The 24,239-nt window shown below is 48.2% G+C and overlaps 1 protein-coding gene across 1 annotated transcript in view; it reads left to right on the top strand.

Moving 5' to 3' along the window:
• Positions 1-23,816, top strand: part of IFT43 (intraflagellar transport 43) — an 89,302-nt gene extending 65,486 nt beyond the window's left edge. Inside the window, exons 5-9 of the mRNA XM_060095797.1 lie at positions 27-73; positions 22,089-22,161; positions 22,412-22,487; positions 23,361-23,423; positions 23,555-23,816. Of these exons, the coding sequence (XP_059951780.1) occupies positions 27-73; positions 22,089-22,161; positions 22,412-22,487; positions 23,361-23,423; positions 23,555-23,677 (382 nt within the window). The 3' untranslated portion in view covers positions 23,678-23,816. The remainder of the gene's footprint in view (positions 1-26; positions 74-22,088; positions 22,162-22,411; positions 22,488-23,360; positions 23,424-23,554) is intronic.
• The last annotated feature ends 423 nt before the right edge of the window (positions 23,817-24,239 follow it).

Raw genomic sequence — 24,239 nt, 5'->3', positions numbered from 1 at the left:
TTTCCTTTCCTTCTTTTTGGGGGCAGTCACCGCCTCAGACAGCAGAGCCTGGATGGATCAGATGATGGAGGAGGTAAGATGTCCTTGGGGAAGTCAGAAGGGCTTCCAGACACATCCCAGAGCATTTCATGAGCTACAGTTAAGGCGCCATTTGCTGCAGGCTTACTGGAAACATCCCCTGTGGCCTCATCCTAGCCTTTTGTTTTGCATCTCTGTGCCTTGCTAAGTGCTACTGTCCCTGCCTAGAATACCCCACCTTCTTTATCCACTAATCCTCTTTGTCCTTCAGAACTCAGCTGGAAGCATCACCTCCTCTGAAATGCCTTCCCTTCCATCCCACCCTTTCTCTGAGTCTGATGTTCTTTCTCTGCGCCGGCAACCTCCTGGGCAAACTTCCGTTGTAACACACCACCAGGGCAATAATAGCTACTACTTATCAGGTGTTGATTATATCTCAGGCACTGTCCCACCACTTTATAGTTGTTGAAGCGTTTCATTTCACAACAACCCTATGAGGCAGTACTATTATTATCCCCATTTTATAGTTGAGGAAACTAAAGTACAGAGAGGTTAAGTTGCCCATGGTCACAGAGCTAAGTGACTATCACACTTTAATTCTTTATTGGCTTGATTGTTCTTCCAACCAGGCTCTAAGCTCCTTGATAGTGGGCACCGTGTCTTATTTATCTTTGCATCTCTCATACACGACACACAGTAGCCAGTTAAAGGCTGACATTGTAAATAAGGGAGAAACAGCACTTACGTGTCCAGCAGCCATGTCACAGCCGAAACCTGTGTTCAGAGCTCAAGAGAAAAGGTAAAGTTTGTGTGTACTTTTTACAAGAAATCTACTAGAGTGGAGGTTATCTTTAAGACCTAAATGATCAAAGCCTCTTTTTTAACCCACATATTTACCATTTCCACACTATTCCTTTGTGCAGAATTCAGTTTCCATCTTGTATCATTTTCCTTGTGCCTGAAGCGCTTCATTTAACATCTTTTTTTGTAGAGCAGGTCCTCTGGCAACAAATTGTCTCAGCCTTGTTTGTCTGAAAATGTCTTTACTTTTCACCAGATATGGAAGTCTGGGCTGGCAACTCTGTTTTTCCTTTTAGCATTTTAGATACTTAGTTCATTGTCCTCTAGCTTGCATTGTGTCTGACGAGAGGTCAGTGGTCCTCCCTGTGTTTGTTCCCCTGTATGCAGTATGTCTTTTTCTCCTGCTTTTAAGACTTATTTCCCCTTATTTGTTATTTTCAGCAATTTGGTTATGATGTGCCTTGTTGTGGTTTACTTTGTGTTTATCCTACTTGAACTTCTTGAGTTTGTGCATTTATGGTTTTCATCAGATACAGATAATTGTAGCCATTGCTTCTTTTCTTTTTTTTAAACTGAAATATAGTTGATGTTCAATATTATGCTGGATCAGGTGTACTATGTACTGATTTGACATTTGCATACATTAATGAAATGATCTTCATGATAAATCTATCTGTCCGCATACAAGTTATTACAGTTTTATTGACCATATTCCTTATGCTGTCTGTATATTACTTCCCTGTGGCTTATTTATTTTATAACTGGAAGTTTGTACCTCTTAATCCTCTTCCCCTATTTCACCTCACCCACCCCTGCTCTGGCAACCACCTGTTTATTCTCTGTACCTGTGAGTCAGTTTTTGTTTTGTGTTTGTTTTGGTGTTTAGATTCCGCACATAAGTGAGATCATACGGTATTTGTCTTCCTCTGTCTGACTTATTTCACTTAGCATAATACCCTCCGGGTCCATCCATGTTTTCGCAGATGGCAAGATTTCCTTTTTTAATGGCTGAGTAATATTCCACTGTATATATATATACCGTATCTTTCTTATCCATTCATCTACTGATGGACACTTAGGTGGCTTCTCAAATTCCAGCCGCCTTAGCCCCCTAAACTTTGACCTCTGTCTCCTCAGCTCAGCCAGACCTCCTTCCCCATGCTCCACTTGGGGTTCCCCACCCCTGTGCCAGTGTCCAGGAGGCATCTCTGGGCAGAAGCCAGGGTGACTGCAGGGCCCACTTCATTTGTTTCCCTTCCCTTGGGGATCACAGTTCTGTGCTACCTCTTGTCCACTCTGTGAAATCAGTTGTATCTTGTATTTTTTCCAGTTTTCTAATTGTTTATAGCAGGAAGGCAAGTCCGGTAACAGTTATTCTCTCATGACTAGAAGTGGAGTCCCAAAGCCGTCTATTAAATAACCTTTGCTTGCAACTACAAAGTGGAGGAGAGAATTAAATCTGTAGCACGTGGATGATTCTCTACGTCTTAGCTACCTCACAGGATTAGGGCAAGGGTCATATAGGACAATCGTGAAATATTCTGGGATGGTGGTTAAAATACAGATTCCCAGGCCACCCACAAAACAGAAGCTGGAGTTGGGGCCCAGGGATCTGCATTAATTTAAGTAAGCTCCCTGGATAAATATTTCGCACATTGAAGTTTGACAACCCTGCTGTAGTGCCTCCAAAGCCAGGATTGAAGACGAGGGGGAGTTGTGTGCAAGAGTACTTCTGCCTCTCCTCCTTCCAAAGGGGTTTGAAGGTAGAAAGGGAGTCTCTGGCGGTCAGGAATTCAGCCTGCACTCTAGGAGTTAGTAAGAGCTCCTGGGCCCGCTGCTCCCCTCATTCTTCAGCACTTTGCTTTTCCATTATCTCTTATTGACAAATTCATTTCTTTTTGCCAGATATTCCTCCTCAGCTCTGCTCACTAAATTCCTCTCAGCTGCCAAACTTCTCCACCCACTAATAATTCCCAGTGGCCCTGTTCAACAAGGTATCCTGCACTTCCTTTCCCAGAGTCTGCTTTCCCAGACGTGTTCCTAGGATGTCCTCTGCCAGTGCTGCACTGGCAGCTGTGATGCTCAGTGATTGGTGGCTAGTGCCACCCTTTGGGTTGGCCTCTCCTCACAAACGCTCTGTTGCTTCAGCCATTGGTTGCTTAGGGCAGCAGGGCCAGGAGGATGTTCCCTGGACTCAAGGAGGCAGGTCCCTGCCAGACATGAACAGAGCTGTTTGGTGGTTAAGGCGCAGTGTGCTTGGAAATTGTGATGCTGATGAATCTGAGGTGCTCATTGAATTCATGGTCTACAGAAAGTTTATTCAAATGGGACCCTTCTCCACACCTCTCCCCACCCCACCTTGGACCTCTTTCCAGCTCCCCTCAAAGGACTTCTGAAATCCCACCTTCTCCATTTTTTTTCAATGTGTGAACATGCTCCATTTCAAGGAGTACCTGTTAAATATTACAGCAAAACCCTCTGAATACTGCAGTTTACACACATCACAGTTGCGTTATTAGAAGGTTGCGCTGGCTGCCATTATGACATCATCATGTTAGAATCAAATTGTTGCAGGTTTTTTTTTGTAAATTTATTTATTTATTTTGGGCTGTGTTGGGTCTTCATTGCTACACACGGGCTTTCTCTAGTTGTGGTGAGCGGGGGCTGCTCTTCGTTGCGGTGCGCTGGCTTCTCATTGCGGTGGCTTCTCTTGTTGTGGAGCACGGGCTCTAGGTGCGCGGGCTTCAGTAGTTGCAGCGCATGTGCTCAGTAGTTGTGGCTTGCGGGCTCTAGAGCGCAGGCTCCATGGTTGTGGCACAAGGGCTTAGTTGCTCTGCGGCCTGTGGGATCTTCCCAGACCAGGGATTGAACCCGTGTCCCCTGCATTGGCAGGAGGATTCTTAACCACTGCGCCACCAGGGAAGTCCCAAATTGTTGCAGTTTTAAGCAACTCTATAGGCCACCTTGTCCAAACCTGCCATTTGACGTGTTAAGAGATTGAGGTTTACAGATTATTATACAGAATCTCAGGACTCAAAGGGAAGCTCTGATCTTCTGACTCTCAAGGGAATAAACACTTTGCTCTCATACCGTGGTGTCCACCAGCATCACTGCCATCACCAGTATTACCAAACATTTACCGCGTTGTGTAGCACTTTGTTTTTCTCATTTAATTCACAAAACAAATCTATGGGAAAGTTCCTTTAAATCAGTTTTATTGAGTTCTAATTTGCATACAGTAGACTGCATCCATTCAACGTACACAGTGTGAATTTTTATACATGTATATACCCAGTTAAATCTCCACCACCATCAATATACAAAACATTTCCATCACCTCCAGAAGTTTCTCATGCCACTTTCCAGTCTACTCTTCCTCTGCCCCTGTCTCCAGGCAACTATAATCTGTTTTTTTGTCAAGATAGAGTGGTTTGTAGTTTCTAGAATTTTATATACATTGAATCATATGTATGTATGCTTCTGTGTTTGGCTTTTTCTGCTCACTGAAATGATTTTGAGATGCATCCAGCTGGTTGCATGTATCATTACCCTGTTTATTTTTATTGATAATATATGGACATAGCACATTTTGGTTATCTAGTCACCTGTTAAAGGACATTTCAGTTGTTCATTATCCCCATTTTAAAGATGAGCAGACTAAGGCAAAGAAAGGTAACCTTGCCAAAAGTCACACAGCTAGTAAATGGCAACATCAGGATTTGGAAGTCAGCTGTGCTCACCACTATATTACTAACACAGCATAGCTCAGCACCAGGCCTTGAATGCAGGTCTTGGCTCCAGAGTCCTTGCTCTTGGCCTCTGAGCTGCAACAAATGCTACGACCCTCCGCTCTGATGGCATCTCCTTGCACAGGTTGGTTGTGTCAGTGTCAGTTCCCAGGTGTGTAAGATAGAGTGCTGGCATTACTGACGGGATGCTTAATACAATTTCCTTAAGGAAGGGGAGAAGAAAGATACTGTTTTCAGAGAATACCCCTACTATTCTTTTCCCCTTCACAAACTTGGAATGTGAAATTTGTGAATTGGCCTTTATTTTGGCTCCAGAGGTTTGACACATAAAACCCTTTCTTGTCAGAGTGCACTTGATGTTCCCTTCTAGGAGGTATGCCTCTTCCCTGGCATAAATCTGTTTTCCATGCAGTTATGCCTGAGTCCTGTAGTGGAAAATCAGTTCATATGTTCCACTTCACACTCGACTTAGTCCATTTCACTGTATGTGAATGTTTAGAATCCATTATGCAATAGGAATCATATGTTACATATAACTAGTTTCTAGAATTACCTTTGCTCAGGGAATGACTTGGTTGGCTAGTTAAAGCTGCTCCTTTGAACTTAGAATAACCAGTGGGTGTCGAGACTCCACGAAATGATTGCCCTGAACCATCCATGGATGCTCATTCAGCAATGACATTAAACAGATCTCTGGGCACCTGTGAGGGAACCTACTGGTTCCCTTAATAAAATCATATCCAGGTCCCTTGAGGTCAGCAGTGAGGAGTATTCTCATCTGGGGAGGGACTGCTCATCTTCTGGTGGTGGGGGTGGGCGATTGACGAGTCATCTCAGAGGAGAAGGTGAATCTCCAGGAACAGAGATGAGGAGCCATGGTCCACGGCCTCCTCCCAGCGCCTTGGAGGTGAGCTTCCACTGAGGAGAGCCAGGGGGTCTTCATGCAGCACTCCTGTGGCTAGTGCTGCTCGCATGCCGATGGTGATGAGTGAGACAGCCCCTACCCTCCAGGATTCTCTGACCTCGTGAGAAATGCCTGCTCTTCTTTCCTCCTTTTTTTTTAAATTTTTTTTTTTTGTGGTACACGGGCCTCTCACTGTTGTGGCCTCTCCCGTTGCGGAGCACAGGCTCCGGACGTGCAGGCTCAGCGGCCATGGCTCACGGGCCCAGCCGCCCCGCGGCATGTGGGATCTTCCCGGACCAGGACACGAACCCGTGTCCCCTGCATCGGCAGGCGGACTCTCAACCACTGCGCCACCAGGGAAGCCCATCTTTTCTCCTCTTCTTTTATAGAAGACTTTGAGAAGCCATGTCTCTCGAGATATATTTCTCAGCATTCAGCCTCCCTGGATCACTCTTGATACATGGTGCTCCTTCTTCCCTGGGGAGGAAGCCGAGGGAGAGAAGAGAAGCACTTCCTCCCATCCATTGACCCCTCAGGCTTCCGAGGGAAGAGAACAGAAGAACAGAAGAAGGAAGGAGCTGTTGAGATCGGGTGTGTTTTTTTGAATGAGAAGCGAAGAGTAAGTGCCGTGTAGGGGTGGTTTGGGGATCTGTTGGTTAACCGGAATGTATTGGCAGCGGGACTGTTTGCAAGACCAAGGCAGGCTGAGCTCAAATGTTTTTAGGGGCCAGGCAGGTAATATAAATACTTGAAACAGCAGAAGTGTTCAACTATAAAGAATGGTGGGGCCTGGGGTGAGCTTGGAGGGGAGATGGCATGACCTGAAAGTTTTCAAATTCAGATTTCAAAACATGACAGAATCTTAAAATATCACTTTATGAACAGAACAAAATGCATCTGCAAGTCGGATTAGGCCTTTGGGAAGGGATTTGCAAATCCTTCCTAAGACCTTGGAGGGCTCTCCTCTAGAGGAACACAGGACTTTGTTGGGGAGACAAAACATGAAAGATGGAAAGTGTTACAAGGGTTAAATAGCTTAGACAGCAGTGTACTGAGTGACAAAGGTAGCAAGTAGTTGTTGCTGTATTGGTGATTTATGTTATTCAGGGCTGTGAGGTCGAAAGAGGAAGCAATCCCTGTAGGCTGAGGGCCCTTCAGGAAGAAGGAAGAACTTGCCTGGGTCCTGAAGGCTGGATAGGATTAGGTTAGGCAGAGAAACACGTGCACAGCCTTCCAAGATAAGTCGCCTGGCATGAGGAGCGACTCCACGTTGAGGATGAATAGGGGTTCATTCACCATAACCAGGAGGGAAGCTGCTTCTGCAGAGCTAAGCCCTGATTCGGGTCCATTCTCAACTACAGATAGTCAGCATCCCCACATAAACTGCCTTTCATGAAGTTTGAAGATTGCCAGTCATCTAATTTGCTGATTCTAGGTAGACTCACTCACAGCTAGAGCTGACACCATGCTTCGGGGAAGTTGGGATTCGTGGTTCTGGAGAATAGCTAAGAATAATGGACAGCCAGAGCCCCCGAATGACCTCAGGGTCCCAAAATTGTAGGATGGCAAAACGTATCTTACCTTTAGTGGCTTAATTATCCATTCCTATTCTTGGAATCAAGTTTCTGGTTTGCCCTAGGCCTTTAGACTTCTGTCATGTAAGGTTGTATGTTAGAGAAAGAACATTGGATCTGGAATAGGAGTGAACCCAGTCTCTACAAGCGACATTGGGCAAGTCATTCATTCACTCATTCCTTTAACCACCATTTGTTGAACACCTGCTATGTGTGATGCTTGGAGCTGGGCACTGAGGACATGATGGTGTACAAACCATTCTTAGTCCTTGCCCTCATACAGCTTACAGTCTAGTCAGGCATATGGGGACTAATCAAATAGTCACACACTAAATAAGTAAGAACAAATTGCAATTGAGTCCACTGAGGGAAGAGTCTGGAGTGCCACGAGGGAGAATAACGTGGAGACCTGTTTGGGGTTGGGGACTGAGGGAGGGCCACGCTGAAGAAGTGACTTTCAAACTTCGACTTGAAGGAAGAGTAGAAGTTGCCAGCAGGGACTTCCCTGGCGGTCCAGTGGTTAAGACTCCATGCTCCCAAGGCAGGGGGCAGCAGGTTTGATCCCTGGTCGGGGAACTGAGATCCCGCATGCCACGCAGCGTGGCCAAAAATAAATAAATAATTGCTTGCCAGCGAAAGGAGTGTGGAAGCTGGGGGTTGGGAGGACCCTGGTAGAGGAGACAGGAGGCCCAAAGTCCTGTCACCTCTCTGACGCCAGAAGTGTTTCCAGGCCTGTTTGGTCTCTTCCGGCTCTAAAATCCAGCTCTCAGAAAGTGAACTCTGGATGGAAAGTGAAACTTCAGAAGGAGCACGGAGAGGCACAAAAATGGGAGAAAAGAAATTCTTTGTCTTTAAAAAAGGTAAACAGTATTCAGATTGAGATCATCTCTAAAAACACAATTAGATGTGGACTCAACTTTCAAAAAGTTTATCTCTGAGGTAAAGTTAAGTTAAGAAAACTTGTGAGCCCCCAGATAATGGCTTTAAAAAAGTGGAAAGTCCCTGAAAACAGGAGCTTAAAAAAAAGGATAAGCTCTTTCTTGCCTATAACCATCGCATCTTGGTGTAACCCAGGGCTGCGGGTGGAATTATAACTCCCTCTTCCTGGCATCTCCCAGTGCCTCTGGGGCATGCCGCCTCCCCACTGGAGAGGGCTGTGCTCTTTGCATCCTGGGGTCCAGGTGTGACAGAATCGAATACCTTAAAACCTTAGGAGTGATAAATCCTATGGCCAACCCAAAAGTGTGAAATTCCTAAAGGACAGGCTGAGTTGAGCCACTTCTAGCCAGGGGCAATTGGGGACTTAATTCTGCAAGTGTAGCAATCTGGATGATCTGAGAGCTCCAAATTTAAGGGTAATTGCTCAATTTTCTATCCATGTCAACAGGGAAAATAGGTAAAAGTGGCTGAACACAGCCAAGCAATGAAGCTGGATGAGATGTGAGATGCTAGACTGTCAGTGGAATTAGAAAAATGCTATATGGAGTGGGATATCGCTCTGTCGCCCCTCTCCCCGTCCATCTCTGTTTCCGGGCTTTCTAACTCTCTTTTGGGCTCTTTTTCATTGCCTGCTTAATCCTTCCACCCTATCCTTCATCCGTTCTCCTGCAAGCAGCAGTCACTATTGGCCCAAGCAGTTTTAACGTGGAGAAAGAGAAAGTGGAAAGAATTCTTTAAGTGCAGATAAATTGGAACCCTGATAACTCAATTCTTTTCTCTTGCTTAGTATGAATGTCCCGTTATGTTGGCATTCCCTTCCTTAAGCTTACTGCAGCATATCGGACTTATTAGGTAGTACCCAAACCTAGTTCCTTTGCCTCCCTATCTGTGCCTTGTTAAGCTTCATTCTGTTTATAGGATACTGGGTATGAAACTTGAAAAAGAAGTCCTTCTTATAGGAAATGGTATTGATAATTAATGTTTGTAAGTGTTTACCAAGAACCAGGTCCTGAGCTGCTTTACCTGCAATATTTCAGTTAATCCTCACAACATTTCTATGAAGACACACTGTGATCATCACCCTTTTACAGAGGAAGGAATTGAAGTTTTGTCGTGTTTAGTAGCTCACAGAGGTCACATGGCTAGTAAGCAGTGATGTGCTGGTAAATATTTAACAACCAGCTCTCCGGGGGAGAAAAAGTCCCCGTTGGTAGAGTTTGCCGATTTCTGTGGTGTAAATGCTCCCACGAGGGCTGATTTCAAGCTCCCAGTATGACATCAGTGACCACAGAACTGGGAAGAGATGGACAGTAGCATACCAGTACATCATGTTTCCATCATACAGGTACATTGGATGTCAATAATTTCAAGAGCATAGGCAGAGTAAAATGTAGTAAAATTTAGGAAGTGGTGAGTTTTGAGTATTACCTTTGTTTTTAATATTTATTTAATTATAAGGATGTATAATTTAATCTTTAATCATGTTTATGTTTAACAACCTGCATGCGAAATTCCTAAAAATTTTAGCGAGCATGAGCTGCTCCAGGACATCACTGCTAGCAAGTGATGGAGCTGGAGTTGGGACATGGCCTTTGTGACTCCTGATCACCTGTTCTCACCACCTTCCTCTTTGCTCTCAAAGTGTTAGGTTCGTTTCTCAAGCCTGCTTATCCAGGAAGCTTGCCTCCACTCATATTCCCACTGCCCTGTTGCAGATTTGTTATCCTTTCCTGATTCTCAAATTAACCCACTGGCCCCTGTCCTCAGCTCTGCTGATCCTCTCCCCGTGAAGTCTTGGCAGCAAAATCCAGGCTGAGCAGAGAAAAGCCAGAGAGTCCAGGTCTTTAGGGCTCTGTGACACGGTGCAGAATCTTCAGGTTGGACCACTCCTCTCCTTCATGTTATACTTTCTTTTCTATCAAATCCATTGGGATTGCTTTTAGATAATGAATTCTCTGCTGGGTCCTCTGGAGAGGAGAGCCTATTTTAGGGGGAGAGGAAGGAGTGTCACTGGGCTTGTGCAGGTGGCAGGGTGAGTAGCGGGGAGTATGGGAAGTTTGGAAGAACAGAGACCCCGCAGGGCACTCCCTGGGCCGTGGCAGGCTATGGCTGGAGCTCTCCCACCAGCGCAATGCTTTGAGACACAGCTGAGGGAACAAACTGACATCACAGAGACTTGGGACACTCAAAAGACTGCATGGAACATCAAAGAGCCCCAGCCAGGGGTGTTGGATCATGGTGCCAATACTGAGCTGAGGTCATCATGGGCCACAGGTGGACTCTGTGCAGGTTCATTTTAGTATAGAAAATGAACTTTCTGTACAGTGATTCTCTAAACAAAAGACTTGGTGCGCTTTACCTGTAGGCCATGTCTGTGCCTGGGACATTTGGAAAGACTTCCATAGGCAAATATGACAGTCAGGTGCTTTGGGGTTTTTTTTTATCACTAGGTATATGAGAATGGACAGCCTAGAAATAAGGATGTCATAGAGATAGATAGAAGGCACCTCATTTTGGTGACGAGGAAACTTGGGACAAGAGTTGACAAGTAACTGCACATGGTCAGCAAATAAGGGGCAGATCTGGGACCCAGGTTTCCTACTCCTAATCAGGTACACCCTCTGGTACAGCTCTGTGGACCAAGAATCTGGGTTCCGTTCTTCCTTGATAGACAGTTAAGGCCACATTCCTGGCAGCAAAAGAAAAATGAACTCTAGTAGATGTAGACTGTTGGGGCCCCAAGGGCAACTTCTTTACTCCCCAGTGTGGGTTTGGCCCCAGAGTGAGTGAGATGCCAGAGGAGTTACAGGGGACTTGCCAGAAGTTTCTTTAATGAAGCAAGAAAAGTTATTTTGACTTGCTTTTGGTTTTTGCAGGAGGTAATTCAGGGTCCCCTGCCCCTACCGTGGGACAAGCATACACCATCATGGAGTAGGTATCTAAGAGCTGATGGGATGGAATGACTTAGCTCAGCAAACATAGTAGAGACTGGTCTGGCTGTGCTCTTCTTGCCTCTTGAAGAGGCAGAGTGTCAGGGGAGCTTCTGAAAATGGAGTTAAGCTTGGAGCACATTTTGGTGGTTCCGCTTTGTCACCTCAGTTGTTCCGTACCTCGCCCTGGTCCAGCTGCAAAGCACAGCCCAGAGCGTTGACCAGACCTCCTGCTCTGCTGGCAGAGCTGGAACAGAGTGCTGTAGGCCCCTAGTGGGCCCCTACAATCTCTGGGTCACACCAGCCTTCCAAGCTTTCCATCGCAAACATCTCTGCCCGAAATGTGGTTGACAGCGACCTCTCTGGGACTCCATTCTCTTTGTTCACGTGAGCAGCTTACTGGGATGTCCCCGTCTGAAGAGGAAGAGTGGGAGCATGACACAGACATCCTGCACCACGCATGCACGCGTGTCGTAAAGGAAGCAGGTTGTGTTAACCTTCCTCCAGGAACACAGAGAAAGCTCTGTCAGCATTCCATCGTGCTGTAGTCGGTTTGGAGGAATGTGATTAATAATAAATCATGCAACGTTAAGCACTGACAAAAGTGAAAGAGAGTTAAATCTCCCTGAAATAGTTATAGAGATCGGGTATTTATTCTGTTTGGAGGAATGTGATTAATAATAAATCATCCAACATTAAGCACTGACAAAAGTAAAAGAGTTAAATCTCCCTGAAATAGTTATAGAGATCTGTGTATTTATTCTGTAACTCCTTGGATTCTGTCCCTGTTTAATATGGAAGACAGGATCAGGATAGGACAAAGCTAATCCTGTTTAGTTTCATCAGTTGGTCCTAGATGAGACGGTGAGCCGTGGTCCGCTCTGGGGAGAGGCACGGGTACTTCTCCGCACAGCTGTGAAAGGAGTGGTGGATGAGGGCAGAGAGGAGATGAGGCCATATTGATGAGAACCATTACCCAGGGACATCTTAGACTCAGATTTTTATGTGACTAGAAAGAGAGGCTCAGTGCTTTAGGATATCTGTTTCAAGTGATAGGGACTGTATAGAGAAGAGGCATAGCGTTCTCTGCCACACACAAAAAAAGACAGGTGGATTTGTAGAGTTGCTCCAAATAGTCTTTGTAACCCAAACCACAGCAAGTTGTGGCCTGGGGACTGTGCTCTCCAAGCAAATGGCCGTGATGCCGCACTCATCTTGAAGTCTGACGGTCAGATAGTGCTTAGGTGAGACAGGAAGGGACAGGCGTGATTGTTCATCTGAGGTTGGACTCAGTGCATCACTTAGACCTCAGTTGAAGTCTTTCCTTCCAACACATGGGGATTCGTTTCTAAAGAAGAACCCGAGATAACAAAGCTTAGGTATAGCAGAAATCCAGGGGAGCGGTGATAGGGGACCCTCTTACCCTAGCGAGAGACGAACTTGATATGGCCAACTGGTAGGTCTTCCTTTCCAGCTTCAGGTCCTCCCAGCTTTCTAAAAATGCCCAGATGTTTGGTGTGTGCATGTGTGTACTCGCCTATATATATACACACATGCAGGGGGGACACATACTGGGAATGTGATTCCTGAGGGCATAAGTGTGGTTGACGGACTGGGTTTACCTAAAAGACCCTTTAAGAGGAAGCTCTTGAAAGATGATTACAGAATTGAGACACCATCATTTAAAAGTGCCCGAGGCAAATGCCTTTGAAAATTGCAGCAGCGGAGGGACAGAGAAAGAACCCAGCAGCCCTTGATTGTTGCGCTGTTCCCTCAGGACCCGTCCCCCCCTCCCCCTCTGTTTCTCATCTGATAAGAGAGAGAGCAGCAGTAAGACTCCTCATCTATCTTATGAAAATCCGATTGGGAATGGCTGTGATCAAAACCAGCTGGCTGTCACCGCAGTGGCCTTGTGAGGAGGGAACCGCTCAGAAGCATTCTGTGTGTGGCGGAGTCACGGCTAGCACTGATCAAAGGAGCATTTTTGTAATAAATATATATAAGGAAAAAATACAAAACCTAAGGATTTAGAATAAAAGCAGGGTAGTTTGTCTTGTTTTTTTCAGCGTAACACGGAGAGGATGAAATAGAATCAGATATGCCCGGTTTCTAACACAGAAATCGGGCATATCTGGCGGCTCTGAGAAGGTGCTCTCTGTCACATTAATACCATATCACTGATCTTGGGCCTTATTGAAGAGAGTGGAGAGTTCCTCACTTTCCATTCCTTCCAGCCACTTCATTCCTCGTCACCTTTGAAGTCGCTCACCCCACCTCGTCCTTAACACATCTCTACGGATCAAAGCTGGAGCTGCCACGAAGCTCCCAGAGAGCGTCCCTCTTCATTGTTCTTCGTTTCCTTCAACTGTTGGTAGCCACTGTGCGATGTTCCCTAGAGGCCACTCCAGTGCGTGACACCAGGATCCTCCCAGTGTCAGGCTCCTGGGCTGAACAGGGTCCTTCCCTATGGAGAACCCTTGTTGGGCTGTGCTTGTCTCCCATGAGCACTGCCTTTGAATTGCTCCGAAGGGTCAGTCCTGGCTGACGACCCTTTGCACGGTCAGTACTGACTTCCACAGCCCCTGGTGGACCGCGTGGGGTGATGGGGCAAATTGCATTCTAGGATATTGCATTCGTGCTCCTTCCAGAGGGTGCCACCACCCCTCTGAGGGTAACATGTTGAGACGTGGCCTGCACACCCACAGTAGACCGCGAGCTGAGTTACCACTCAGCACAGCCTCCTGTCTGCCCGCCACCCAGCCAGCACCACACCACCCCCTGAGACCCGGCTTGTCTCAGAAATGGACTCAGTCCAAGCCCTCCCGTCCAGCCCGTTGTCAGCCAGGAGAGTGGCCACGGCGTGGGCAGCTGGGAGGAACAACCGGCTCTTTCGATGTTCTTCCTGAGGTCGGGGATCTCTTCCCCCAGCAGCAGGAGGAGGGGGTGGGTTTGGCAGGAGCATGGAGACATCTCAACGTACGGGACATAGATAAACCGCCCCCCACCCAAGCCAGCGCCTCAGGACGGACATCTTCCTGCCCCTGTCATTCGCTTCCTCAGGGACCTGCTTGGGCACCTTTTGCTCGCAATCAGTCCTGTTTCTCAGTCCCTGCGGTGGACCTTCTGGCCAGCAGCATCACAGTTTTCAGACTCTTCTCCCATGGCTGCCTTTCTCCTCCCCTCCCAATGACCCGGCCGGATCAGGTGAAATCACCGGGGATCGGTCCTCATAAAGCAGACCCGCCAGGGACCTGCAGACGCATTTTTGCCCCGGAAACCCAGTCCGTCCGGGGAGTGCAGGGGCCCAGGAGCTCCTCTGAGACCGTCCCTTTCCCTTGTTCCTTCGGGTGTTGGAAGCCTGTTGCCTACCCCTTTCCCCTTTTCTTCTCCCTTTAAAAAAATTCTCCATTTTTTCACTTAGAAAAAAAAATTATTTATACGATTGAGATCCACTAATTAAAGCCATTTTCTGGTATTTGGTTACTGGAGTGTTTGATGTCTCTCTGACAAGACCATGAAATGCATGGAGTGTCCACAGGGACAGAATTTGCTGAACGCGGCTCTTTGTAAATGAGGGGACACAGTGTCGCAGCAGCTCATGAATATGAAACGCCCATGATGCCACCTCAGTGGACTTGGGAACACAGATGAATCCTGTCATGTGCTAAATGAGACCAATTTCTTTCATTTAACTTCATCTTCAATCAGACCTTCTTCCATTTGCCTGTTTAAAATTCCCCATACGTGATGCAGAAGGTAACAGCATTCAGTAAAAGTTTTGCAGCTGCAGAGAAAAATTATAATGATCTCGGGTGTAAAGTTGCCATCTCCTGGAAATGTGGGCGTTCTTTCCTTTCGCTCACGAGCTCTGCTGAGAGTCTGTTGACTTTGAGCGCAACATGGGGGGTTGTCTGGACTGCTCTTCTTGGAGTGTCCCTCCACGGTGTGTCCAGGCCCCTTTCAGATGGGTTATTGAATGTGGCTGTGAATTATGCAGGGTGGACGTGAACCCTCAGCAGCCCACGAGCACTCTGTTGTGGCCAGGGCACTGGGCGGGGGAGCAGCTCTGGGAAGAGGTGGTGTGGGACCGCATGGGGCCTCTGCCGTGGGGGGCACAGTTAGTGGGTGAAGCGAGAGGGGCAGATGTCATCGTTCAGCACCCGGAGAAACCTGACAAGGTGGGCCAGCCCCTGGTATCATTTACTAAGGCGTCAAGGCCAGAAAGTGCTGGAGTTAGAAGAGACTTTATGTAGCTCTCTAGAAACCCTTCTGGCCACGACCAGAAAATTCCATTCAGAGATCCCCAACCAAGAAAATCAGCAAGGAGTAGAACCTAAACGGACACAGAGAGGAGGGCTTCCCTGCCTGAGCCATCTTTGCCTGGATGGGACCGAGGGCCGGATCAGGGTGCCTCCTTCATTCTCTCCTTCCTCTGCAGGAAGATTTATGCACCAGGGAAAGAGCCTGAGTAATGCTCAGGGTGTACTCATTGCAAGCGGAGCCTGATCTAAGAAATCACTTTCTGTTCTTGTACCAAAACAAGCCAACAACACCTAGATGTGAAGGCAGGCTATCATAAAATACGTTGCAGAGATCTGGGGCCAGGGTCTTTGCAGGAGGCAGGCAGGCTTCTTGCTGTCAAGCCACAGGGGCAGAAAAAGATCCCTCTGGGACTTCCCTGGGTACTTAGCATTTTAGTGTGCGGGTGTGATGGTATTACCTGCAATGTGTGTATTTCAGGGCAAGTGGCAGTTTCTCGCATCTTTGAAACCAGTTGTAATTGATCCTACTGGTGTTCCCACGTTTCTGTTATTTATCTCTATTACTTATTTAAGCACCCCTCATTTATGTCTGTGGTTTCATCTGGTAGTTGCTTTGTTGGCAGGCTAGTATGCTGGTATCTTGATGAGTTTTCCATTTGGCAGCCTCTCTCTTTGGAATTGGCTCTTACTGCTGTTGCTGTTCATTAACAAGCCTTTACTGGGGGCTCCCAGAAGGTGGCATGACGGAGTGGGGCACGCTAGAGATCAAGAGGAAGCCCAGGGTGAAGAGCAGTGTGACCCAGCCTCAGGATGGAAGCCCAGCAGTCCTTATGGACCCAACTTGGATGACTCTTCCTCTGTAACTTTGTCCCCAGTCCTCCATTGTTTCTTGTATATGCACAGGCCCTTCCCAGGAGGCCTTGCAGCTCTCAAGTGAGGCAAAGCCTTTGCTGTGATGTCATCAAATCCAGGATGTATCTAAGGATTGCTCTTGGTTGTTCTTGTGAAATGAATCCTGCCTAGGCAACTTTGGGACTCAGTAACACTTATACTATAACTAGAATGATATAGAGAAGATAGACATGGCCCGTCCATGTGTGTGACTTGCAGATTTGAGGGGCATTGATTGATCCAGTTCTGTTCAGTTGTCCTTTAGTTTGCCCATCTTTGGGAATGCAGAAGTGACTGGGATGTGGTCTTCACCCTCCACTAGTTCAGCATCTAGGAGGCAGGCCGAGGGCAAATTTCACTTGCTCTACCTACAGCAAAGTAATCAGGCCCATCCTGTGTCCTTGAATATAAAGCATTGTGGAAAGGTAGAGTAGGAAGCTCTGAATTCTGCCTGTTGGGTTCCAAGATGATTCACAAAGGAAGGGATGTGCATTTTCCTTATTCTGCTCATTTATCATCATTTTTTAAATGTATAGACCCTCCCTTTGCAACTTTTCCATGCTGAGTCCATCTTGGTTTGCCCCTAATATGCCTCCAAAGAGGCCTTGCCTATAGCAGGCACGCAGGCGTCACCTGGCCGGTTGATGCAGGTCCTTCCTCACCTGGCACCTGACGCCCTCTCTCCTGCTCCGCCCCGAGCTGCTCTCCTGGGCCCTGCACTCCAGCCACGCCACCCTTTTAGTGAGTTCCTCCTCACCTCCTAGCACCTTTGTGCACGTTGTCCCCTGCCTGGCTTAGTCCTGTTTATCCTTCAGCGGCCCTGTCCCAGTTCAGAGGCCTTCCCTAACTCGACACTCCACCCCCCCAAAATCCTGAATTAGATCTTCTCTGGACTGAATTAAGGGCATTATGCAGCATCCATTCAATAGAAAACTAGATGGTCATTTAAAAGAATAAGATGCACGTGTACATTGAAAAGGACAGATAAAAGTAAGTCGCAGGACTTCCCTGGAGGTCCAGTGGTTAAGACTCCATGCTTCCACTGCAGGGGGTATGGGTTCAATCCCTGGCCAGGGAACTAAAATCCCGCATGCCGCATGGCACAGCCAAAAAATAATTTAAAAAGAAAGAAAAGTTGGGGCTTCCCTGGTGGCACAGTGGTTGAGAGTCCGCTTGCCAATGCAGGGGACACGGGTTCGTGCCCCGGTCCGGGAAGATCCCACATGCCGCGGAGTGGCTAGGCCCGTGAGCCATGGCCGCTGAGCCTGCGTGTCCGGAGCCTGTGTTCCGCAACAGGAGAGGCCACAACAGTGAGAGGCCCGCGTACCACAAAAAATAAAAAAAAAAAGAAAGAAAAGTCGTAAAACAATGGATACGTAACATGATGCCATTTGCAAACATTTTTAAGAGGACATATGTGCTGTGTATGCAGAAATTCTTTTCAGTAAACATATATGAGAAATGGTTAATAGTGATCACCTCTAGGGAGACGGCTGGGATTCATATAAGGAAAGGACATTTTTCATCTTAAACTTGTCTAACAGCATTTGAATTTATTACCACATATGATATTACTTTTGCCATTAAAAATAAAACATTAGGTCTCCCTGTTATTTTGGTCTCAGAGTCCAGTTAGCTCTCTTCACGGTGTGTGTTTTAATTTACAGGCAGCACACTTATTTGTGTTTATTGCTATCTCCCGCTACACTGGTGCTGCAGGAAGACAGGGCCCATGTCGGGTTTATCTGCTGTTGTTACTGGCACCTCCTAGCGCGGTGCCTTTCACAGAGGGGCTGCTCCATTCATCCCTTCAAGGATGAATGGATGGACGAACGAACAAGTGAACAAATGCAAGTTCCCCACAGTGTGGCTAATTGGGCAACACGTGGGACACAGAAGCAGGTGAAAGGCAAGTGAGATGGCTGACATGAGAGGCCGGGAGCAAATGCAAAGAGCAGGGAAGGCCCGTTTTGTTAAGGAGTCTGAGCTGGGAGAGAGCAGCGGGTAACTGGTCAGCAGGGGGCGCTATCTGTGGGGAGCTGAAACGAAGGATGAGGGCACCCGCTGCTGCGGCGTCTGGCGTCTCAGCCCTTTTGCCTCGCCAGCCCTTTTCCTGGGGCCGTTCGAGGCGTCTGTTCCCCTCCTTCTCCACGCAGCTGGTTTAGTGCGACACGGACGGCGGGGGATGGAGTCACCGGGTCTCCAGTGTTGGTCCATTTTTCTCTCTGCACCATTTGGCCTTGTTGTAGGGAAGAAGCCAGTTGGGCATATGGTGAGGGAGAGACTTCGCTTAGTTATGGTTATTGGGAGACAGAGAAACACCCGAGAACAGAGGACACTGGGTCTCAGGCAAAACGAAAGCTGTCCCAACTATAGGCGGTTGTCTCACCTCTCCACTAGTAGAGGCGTCTTTGAAGTCACTGGACCTTTGCAAAGAAAGCCTCTGGGCAGGGGTGGGGACAGCCTTTTTGGGAGGGGTGCAGTTGAACTGGAGCTGGAAGCCTGCTCTGTCCATTCTTAATGACTCACTTCACGCAAGCTGCTTCATCTTGCTGAGCCTCAGTGTTCTCATCTGGAAGATGGTGACAACTGGGCAGGATTAAATGAGAAAATGAGGGTAGAGCCATATAGTTTCTCTCCATGCTCAATGTTTTATCTGTTAAATGAATAAGAATAATATAGAATATTTATTACTTACTAAGCATAGTGCTTGATATTTTAGATGATCGCATGTAATACAGCAACCCTGTGAGGTGGGTGTAGTTATGATCCCCGTTCTACAGCTGAAGAGACTGAGGCACAGAGAGGATGAAGCCTCACAGCTAGTACATGGGGGAGCCAGGATTCGAATGCTTCCAGTACCTGCACTCTGAACCACTGGCCAGGAGTCCTGCCCATATGCATAAGTAACCCACTGTTTCTGTTAATGTTCTTATTATCAGCAGCATCAAAGAAAATGAAACTAAAGTTAACATAATTATTGAATTTTTTAAAATAGTGGTTGTTTTTCAATAGTCCTAGAGCATACTTCTTTGTTCCTCTTCCTGTCTCTATTAAAATTGTGTGCTTTTGAGGGCTTCCCTGGTGGCGCAGTGGTTGAGAGTCTGCCTGCCGATGCAGGGGACACAGGTTTGTGCCCCGGTCCGGGAAGATCCCACATGCCGCGGAGCGGCTGGGCCCATGAGCCATGGCCGCTGAGCCCGTGCGTCCGGAGCCTGTGCTCCGCAACGGGAGAGGCCACAACAGTGAGAGGCCCGCGTACCGCAAAAAATAATAATAATAATAATAATTTTTTAAAAATTGTGTGCTTTTGAATGTCAAGCTTGACACCCTGAATCAGACACCAGGTCACTGGTCCAGGCTTGCAGGTCAAGTAGCCGTCACTGATTGCAGGCAGGGCCGGATCGTTCCATGCAGGTAATTTTGTGAAGAAGCGGATTGATTTCTCAAGCCCGTTTTCTTTTTCTAGGTTGGGTCATCCTATGTGTGTGTGTATGAGAGAGAGGGGTGGGGGGAAGGGAAGAGAGAAAGGGGACAGAAACTCCTGGGAACATGTTATATACCCATAAGCAAGCACTTGTCTGTGACTGTAAATCAGAAACTGTAAAATTAGGAAGTTCTTTGAAGTTTGCCCAAAACCTGCTCCACGGCCACCTGTTCCACTGGGGCCGGCAGTTGGATGGCCAGGCTCTGCGACGATGGCTCAAGCTGTCACTGCACCACATCGCTCCAGCCTGCCTTGGCCTGGCTGTCATCGCTGGCTTGGTCCCACTCAGGCAGTTCACCGGTTTCTGTTGGACACCAGGCTTCCAATTAGAGAGAAGTCCCACTGTGTGGCCAGCCCCGCCAGTGCCGCTCTGAGCGGCCCCTTTGCCAAGGCCCGAGCTGACCTCCGCTCTGTCACAGATGGGCCAGCCCCACGCTCCTTCGTGCGCATTTGGAGGAGGGGGGCGGGGACAAACAGGGAAGCCCACGGGGACTCAGAGTGGACAGTGGGCAGGAGTGCAGCTCCTCAGAGCTGGGAGAAGCTGGGCAGAGTTGACAGGACCCAAATGCTGACATTGCAGAGCAAGAGGGGACTTGGGGAAGACCCCGTCCTGAGCCCTAAGCACAGCAGGGAGCATTTTCTTACCAACTTCTGAATATTCATCTCAGGCTGGGCCTCACACGGAGGAGAGCCAGGAGCAACTAACTGCCTCATGCCGGACCTGTCACACTGCTGATGGCACATGGCACGGCCAGCTTCCGCCCTGCCCCACTGCAGGGCCCGTGCAGTCCTGCCAGCCTAGGAGCCCTCTGGCCCTGGACTCAGGGACGGTGCCATCAGCAGCCCTCACATGGACTGTATGCTTCACTCGGAGTGAACAGGGACGAGCAAGCTGAATTTCTGTTAGCATAAGAAATAGAAAATTAGAGAATTCCATCTCTGATTCTCTAGCAGGGTAGAGAGATATAATCTAAGCTCTGAACAGCGTCTTTCTAGATAGAGGACTTGCTGAATGTGATTCATTATTTCGGGGCTGGTGTATGTGTCTTCTTTATTTCCCTATCAGCATTTTCTTTTTATTTTCATCCCTTTAATCGCTCTCTTTCTCTGCCTGTCTCTTTTTCTCTCTCTTATTTTCTCTGTCTCTGTCTCTCCCTTGCATGCTTTCTGTCTCTCTTTCCAGGTGCGGCATGTGTAACCCCTCCATTGGAAGCAATAATAAAGATGCCAGGCTGGGAACTGACATTTATATACTCGGGCTTAGCTTGACGGGAACCATCGCAAAGTCTAAATAATGAATAGCCTGAAAGTGGCAGGGGTCTTCCCAGCTGTTCTTGGAATGATTCTGCGTCTCTTAAAAAAAAAAAAAAATTTTTTTTTTTTCAACTTAGTCCATGGAAGCAAAAACTAAGGGTGTCTTCACTGCTCTCTCCTCTCTGGAATTTTTCCTCCTTTTAATATTTGCAGTTGGTTTGGGAATTCCAGGACTGTCTCTCCCTGCTTGGCCTTTTTTTCTGCCCCATCTCTTTTTCTCTGTGCAGACTGGTTAAAACAAAGAAAGCCCCTCTACCAGTCAGTGATACTCACTGAGAGAAGGCAGTACTTCTTTAAGGTGTTAGGTTGTCCCCAGGAGAAGATGGACGATTTTCCTGCTATAATAAGCAAGTTTCCACGATTAAGTGATGTGCTGTCTCTGTTTCTCCACTTGCATGACTTTGTTAGATTGACAAAGGGAATGGCCTCATGTCTCTTCCTATGTTTGTATGTCTGTCTCGTGGAGAGTTCAGAGGAGAATCTCCAAGAGACAGCAAGGGAAGTGTCATCTTTAGAGTTAGGGTTGTTTATTATATTAGACCCGGTAAATGGAGACTCTGATCCTGGCCACACTGCTGGGAAGCCAGGTCACATCATTAGGCGTAAAGTGACCTTCAGATACAGGCTCAGGGCTGTGACAATTGCAAAGACTAGGATGAGCTGATGCAGGTGTGAACCTTGGTCATGAGGAGGTGCACTCATGGCGACATCCACCTCGTGACACTATGCTTTCCCACTTCCTCTGTCTCTGACCACGCCAGGTTCATTCAGCTTCTCTTTTCTTTTCTCTCCTCTAATAAAAACACTTCTCCAAGTGCTGTCTGGGACTTTCTTCTCATTTCTTTACATTTCTCCTTAGAGAGCTACGCCAGTGGCTTCTCACCTGGAGCAAATGTCAGCATCACCCAAGAAATCTTAGGGAAAAATACAGGCGCCTGAGCCCCACCCCACTAGGAGATTCTAGTCCAGCGGGTTCTGGGGTAAAGCCTGAGATTCGGGAATTGTTGAAGTTCTACCTTTGATTCCCATGCACACCTCTACTTCAGCTCCACAGCCCTAGACTGGGGTCCTAGAGGCCGGAGACCATTGTGTCCATTCTACCTAAAGCCTGTAGCCCTAACTGTGGCCGGCATGTTGAAGGCGATAAGTAGCCAGTGGAGAAGCAGGCAAGATCCCCCATTCGTGCTGATGACGTTTTGGGCTTCTCCTCTCATTGCAGATATTCCTGTTATTCCGGACCTGGAAGAAGTACAGGAGGAAGACTTTGTTTTGCAGATGGCGGCCCCTCCCAGGTATGTTAAATTAATATGAAGTTGGCAGGAGGCAGGGACCATGCCACACGCCATCTCCAGTGGTGCTGACCCCCAGGGGAGATCCAGATGTGTCTGGATGGGCTCCATCCCAGGGTTCCCATTTTATTAGACATTTTCTCCCCATTTTGGTCCTTCCCAGCTGCCTACGAGGCTCTGGGTGGGTGGCCCGGCAGCACTCCTGGCGCTGGTTCTGCCTGTGGCTCCTCCTCACATTCCGTCTTTCCTGCAGCATCCAGGTCAACCGGGTGATGACCTACCGCGACCTGGACAATGACCTCATGAAGTACGCAGCCTTTCAGACCTTGGTGAGTGAGGCAGCTTCTGTGTAGAGGAGCAGCCTCTACAGGCAGCATCCACAGGGAGTTCTCAGTTTCTCCAAAGCCTTACAGCCGCTCCTCGGTGGGTCTCTGAGGCTGCCGGCCAACAGTCCCTTTGCCAGAGACATCATCCTCGGGTATTACAGCATCCCTGGACCCAACATATTCCAGTGTTCCCAGGGCCAGTCTCCTTCCTGCTTCCCTGGCTGCCCCCGTGGCATCAGTAGATATGCCGCTGTCATGCCTGCCCTCCTGGTATTGACCTTCCCCCAAGGAGTGCCCAACCTGTAGGACATCATGGTGTTCCCTCAGTTCTCAGTGGCCATGGGGTCCACCCACAGTTTTGCTCTTTTACAAGGCATTCCTGCAGGTCTGGATTTGGGAAGTTCTACCACACTCAACCTGGTCCCCCTCTCTTTGCCAGAGGTCGTTGTCTGAAGGCCTCCGAGGTGCACAGCCCGCCTTTTTTTTTTCTTTTTTTTTTAAAGATTTTATTTATTTATTTATTTATTTATGGTCTTAATTAATTATTTATTTATTTTATTATTTTTTTGGCGTTGTTGGGTCTTCCTTTCTGTGCGAGGGCTTTCTCTAGTTGCGGCAAGTGGGGGCCACTCTTCATCGCGGTGCGCGAGCCTCTCACTATCGCGGCCTCTCTTGTTGCGGAGCCCAGGCTCCAGACGCGCAGGCTCAGTAGTTGTGGCTCACGGGCCTAGTTGCTCCGCGGCATGTGGGATCTTCCCAGACCAGGGCTCGAGCCCGTGTCCCCTGCATTGGCAGGCAGATTCTCAACCACTGCGCCACCAGGGAAGCCTTTTTTTTCTTTTTTTTGTTTCTTTTTTTTCCCCTGCACATTCACAGGATGGAGAGATCGACCTGAAGCTCCTCACCAAAGTCCTGGCTCCGGAGCATGAGATTCGAGAGGTACGTAGCGGCGGCAGTGCCTGCCCCTCATTCCCGGGAACAGCTGGCTCCGAGGCTGCCCTCGGCGGGAGGCCGGCTGTGACCGAGGGGACGGCCTCCCCCAGCTCACCCCGCGATGCCTGTCTCGGCAGGACGACGTCAGCTGGGACTGGGACCGTCTGTACACTGAGGTGTCCTCAGAGCTCCTCAGCGAGTGGGACGTGCTGCAGGCGGACAAGGAGGACCCCGTGGGACAGCAGCCCTCGCACACCTGAGCCCGGGGGTCGCTCTCCCTGCATGCGGTCACCTCTGCTTTGGACTCGAGACGGAGGCCATAAACCTAAAACTAAAGAAGCTTGCAAGCAGCTCAGAAATTTTATGTGGACTATTTTGTAATAAAAATATCTATTTTCAGTAGACCGCATTGGATCGTTCGACTGTAAGAAACTGCTTTTTTCTGTAGCCCTCTCTTCCGTTTCTTTCCAGCACTCCCTTGGAAAGATTCGTCAAGAGTGAAGGAGGGCATCTCTCCCCATCGTTGAAGCTTTTGGGAGGGAAAGCTAGATTCAGGGGGAGAAGCGGTGGTGCTCCTGGAAGCCGTTCAGTTCACAGAGGCCACAGCAGCTCCCCGGAGCATCTACCTGTGAGCACCTGGACGCAGGGATACGGGAGGTGGCATGCGGCTGCCTGCTGGGGTCCTGGGGAGGGCCTGGCCACGTGCCTTTCTCCCTTTGGACGGTCAGTTATGTTGGTGAAGTTGCACTGTCTCCTTCGAGCTTTCAGTGGGCGTGATCAGATGACCCATTGCCCACGTCAGGGTTTGGTGGCTCTTCTAAC

This window comes from Mesoplodon densirostris, chromosome 4 (assembly GCF_025265405.1).
Source record: "Mesoplodon densirostris isolate mMesDen1 chromosome 4, mMesDen1 primary haplotype, whole genome shotgun sequence".
Taxonomy (NCBI): Eukaryota; Metazoa; Chordata; class Mammalia; order Artiodactyla; family Ziphiidae; genus Mesoplodon; species Mesoplodon densirostris.
This window is presented reverse-complemented; position numbering and strand designations above follow the sequence as displayed.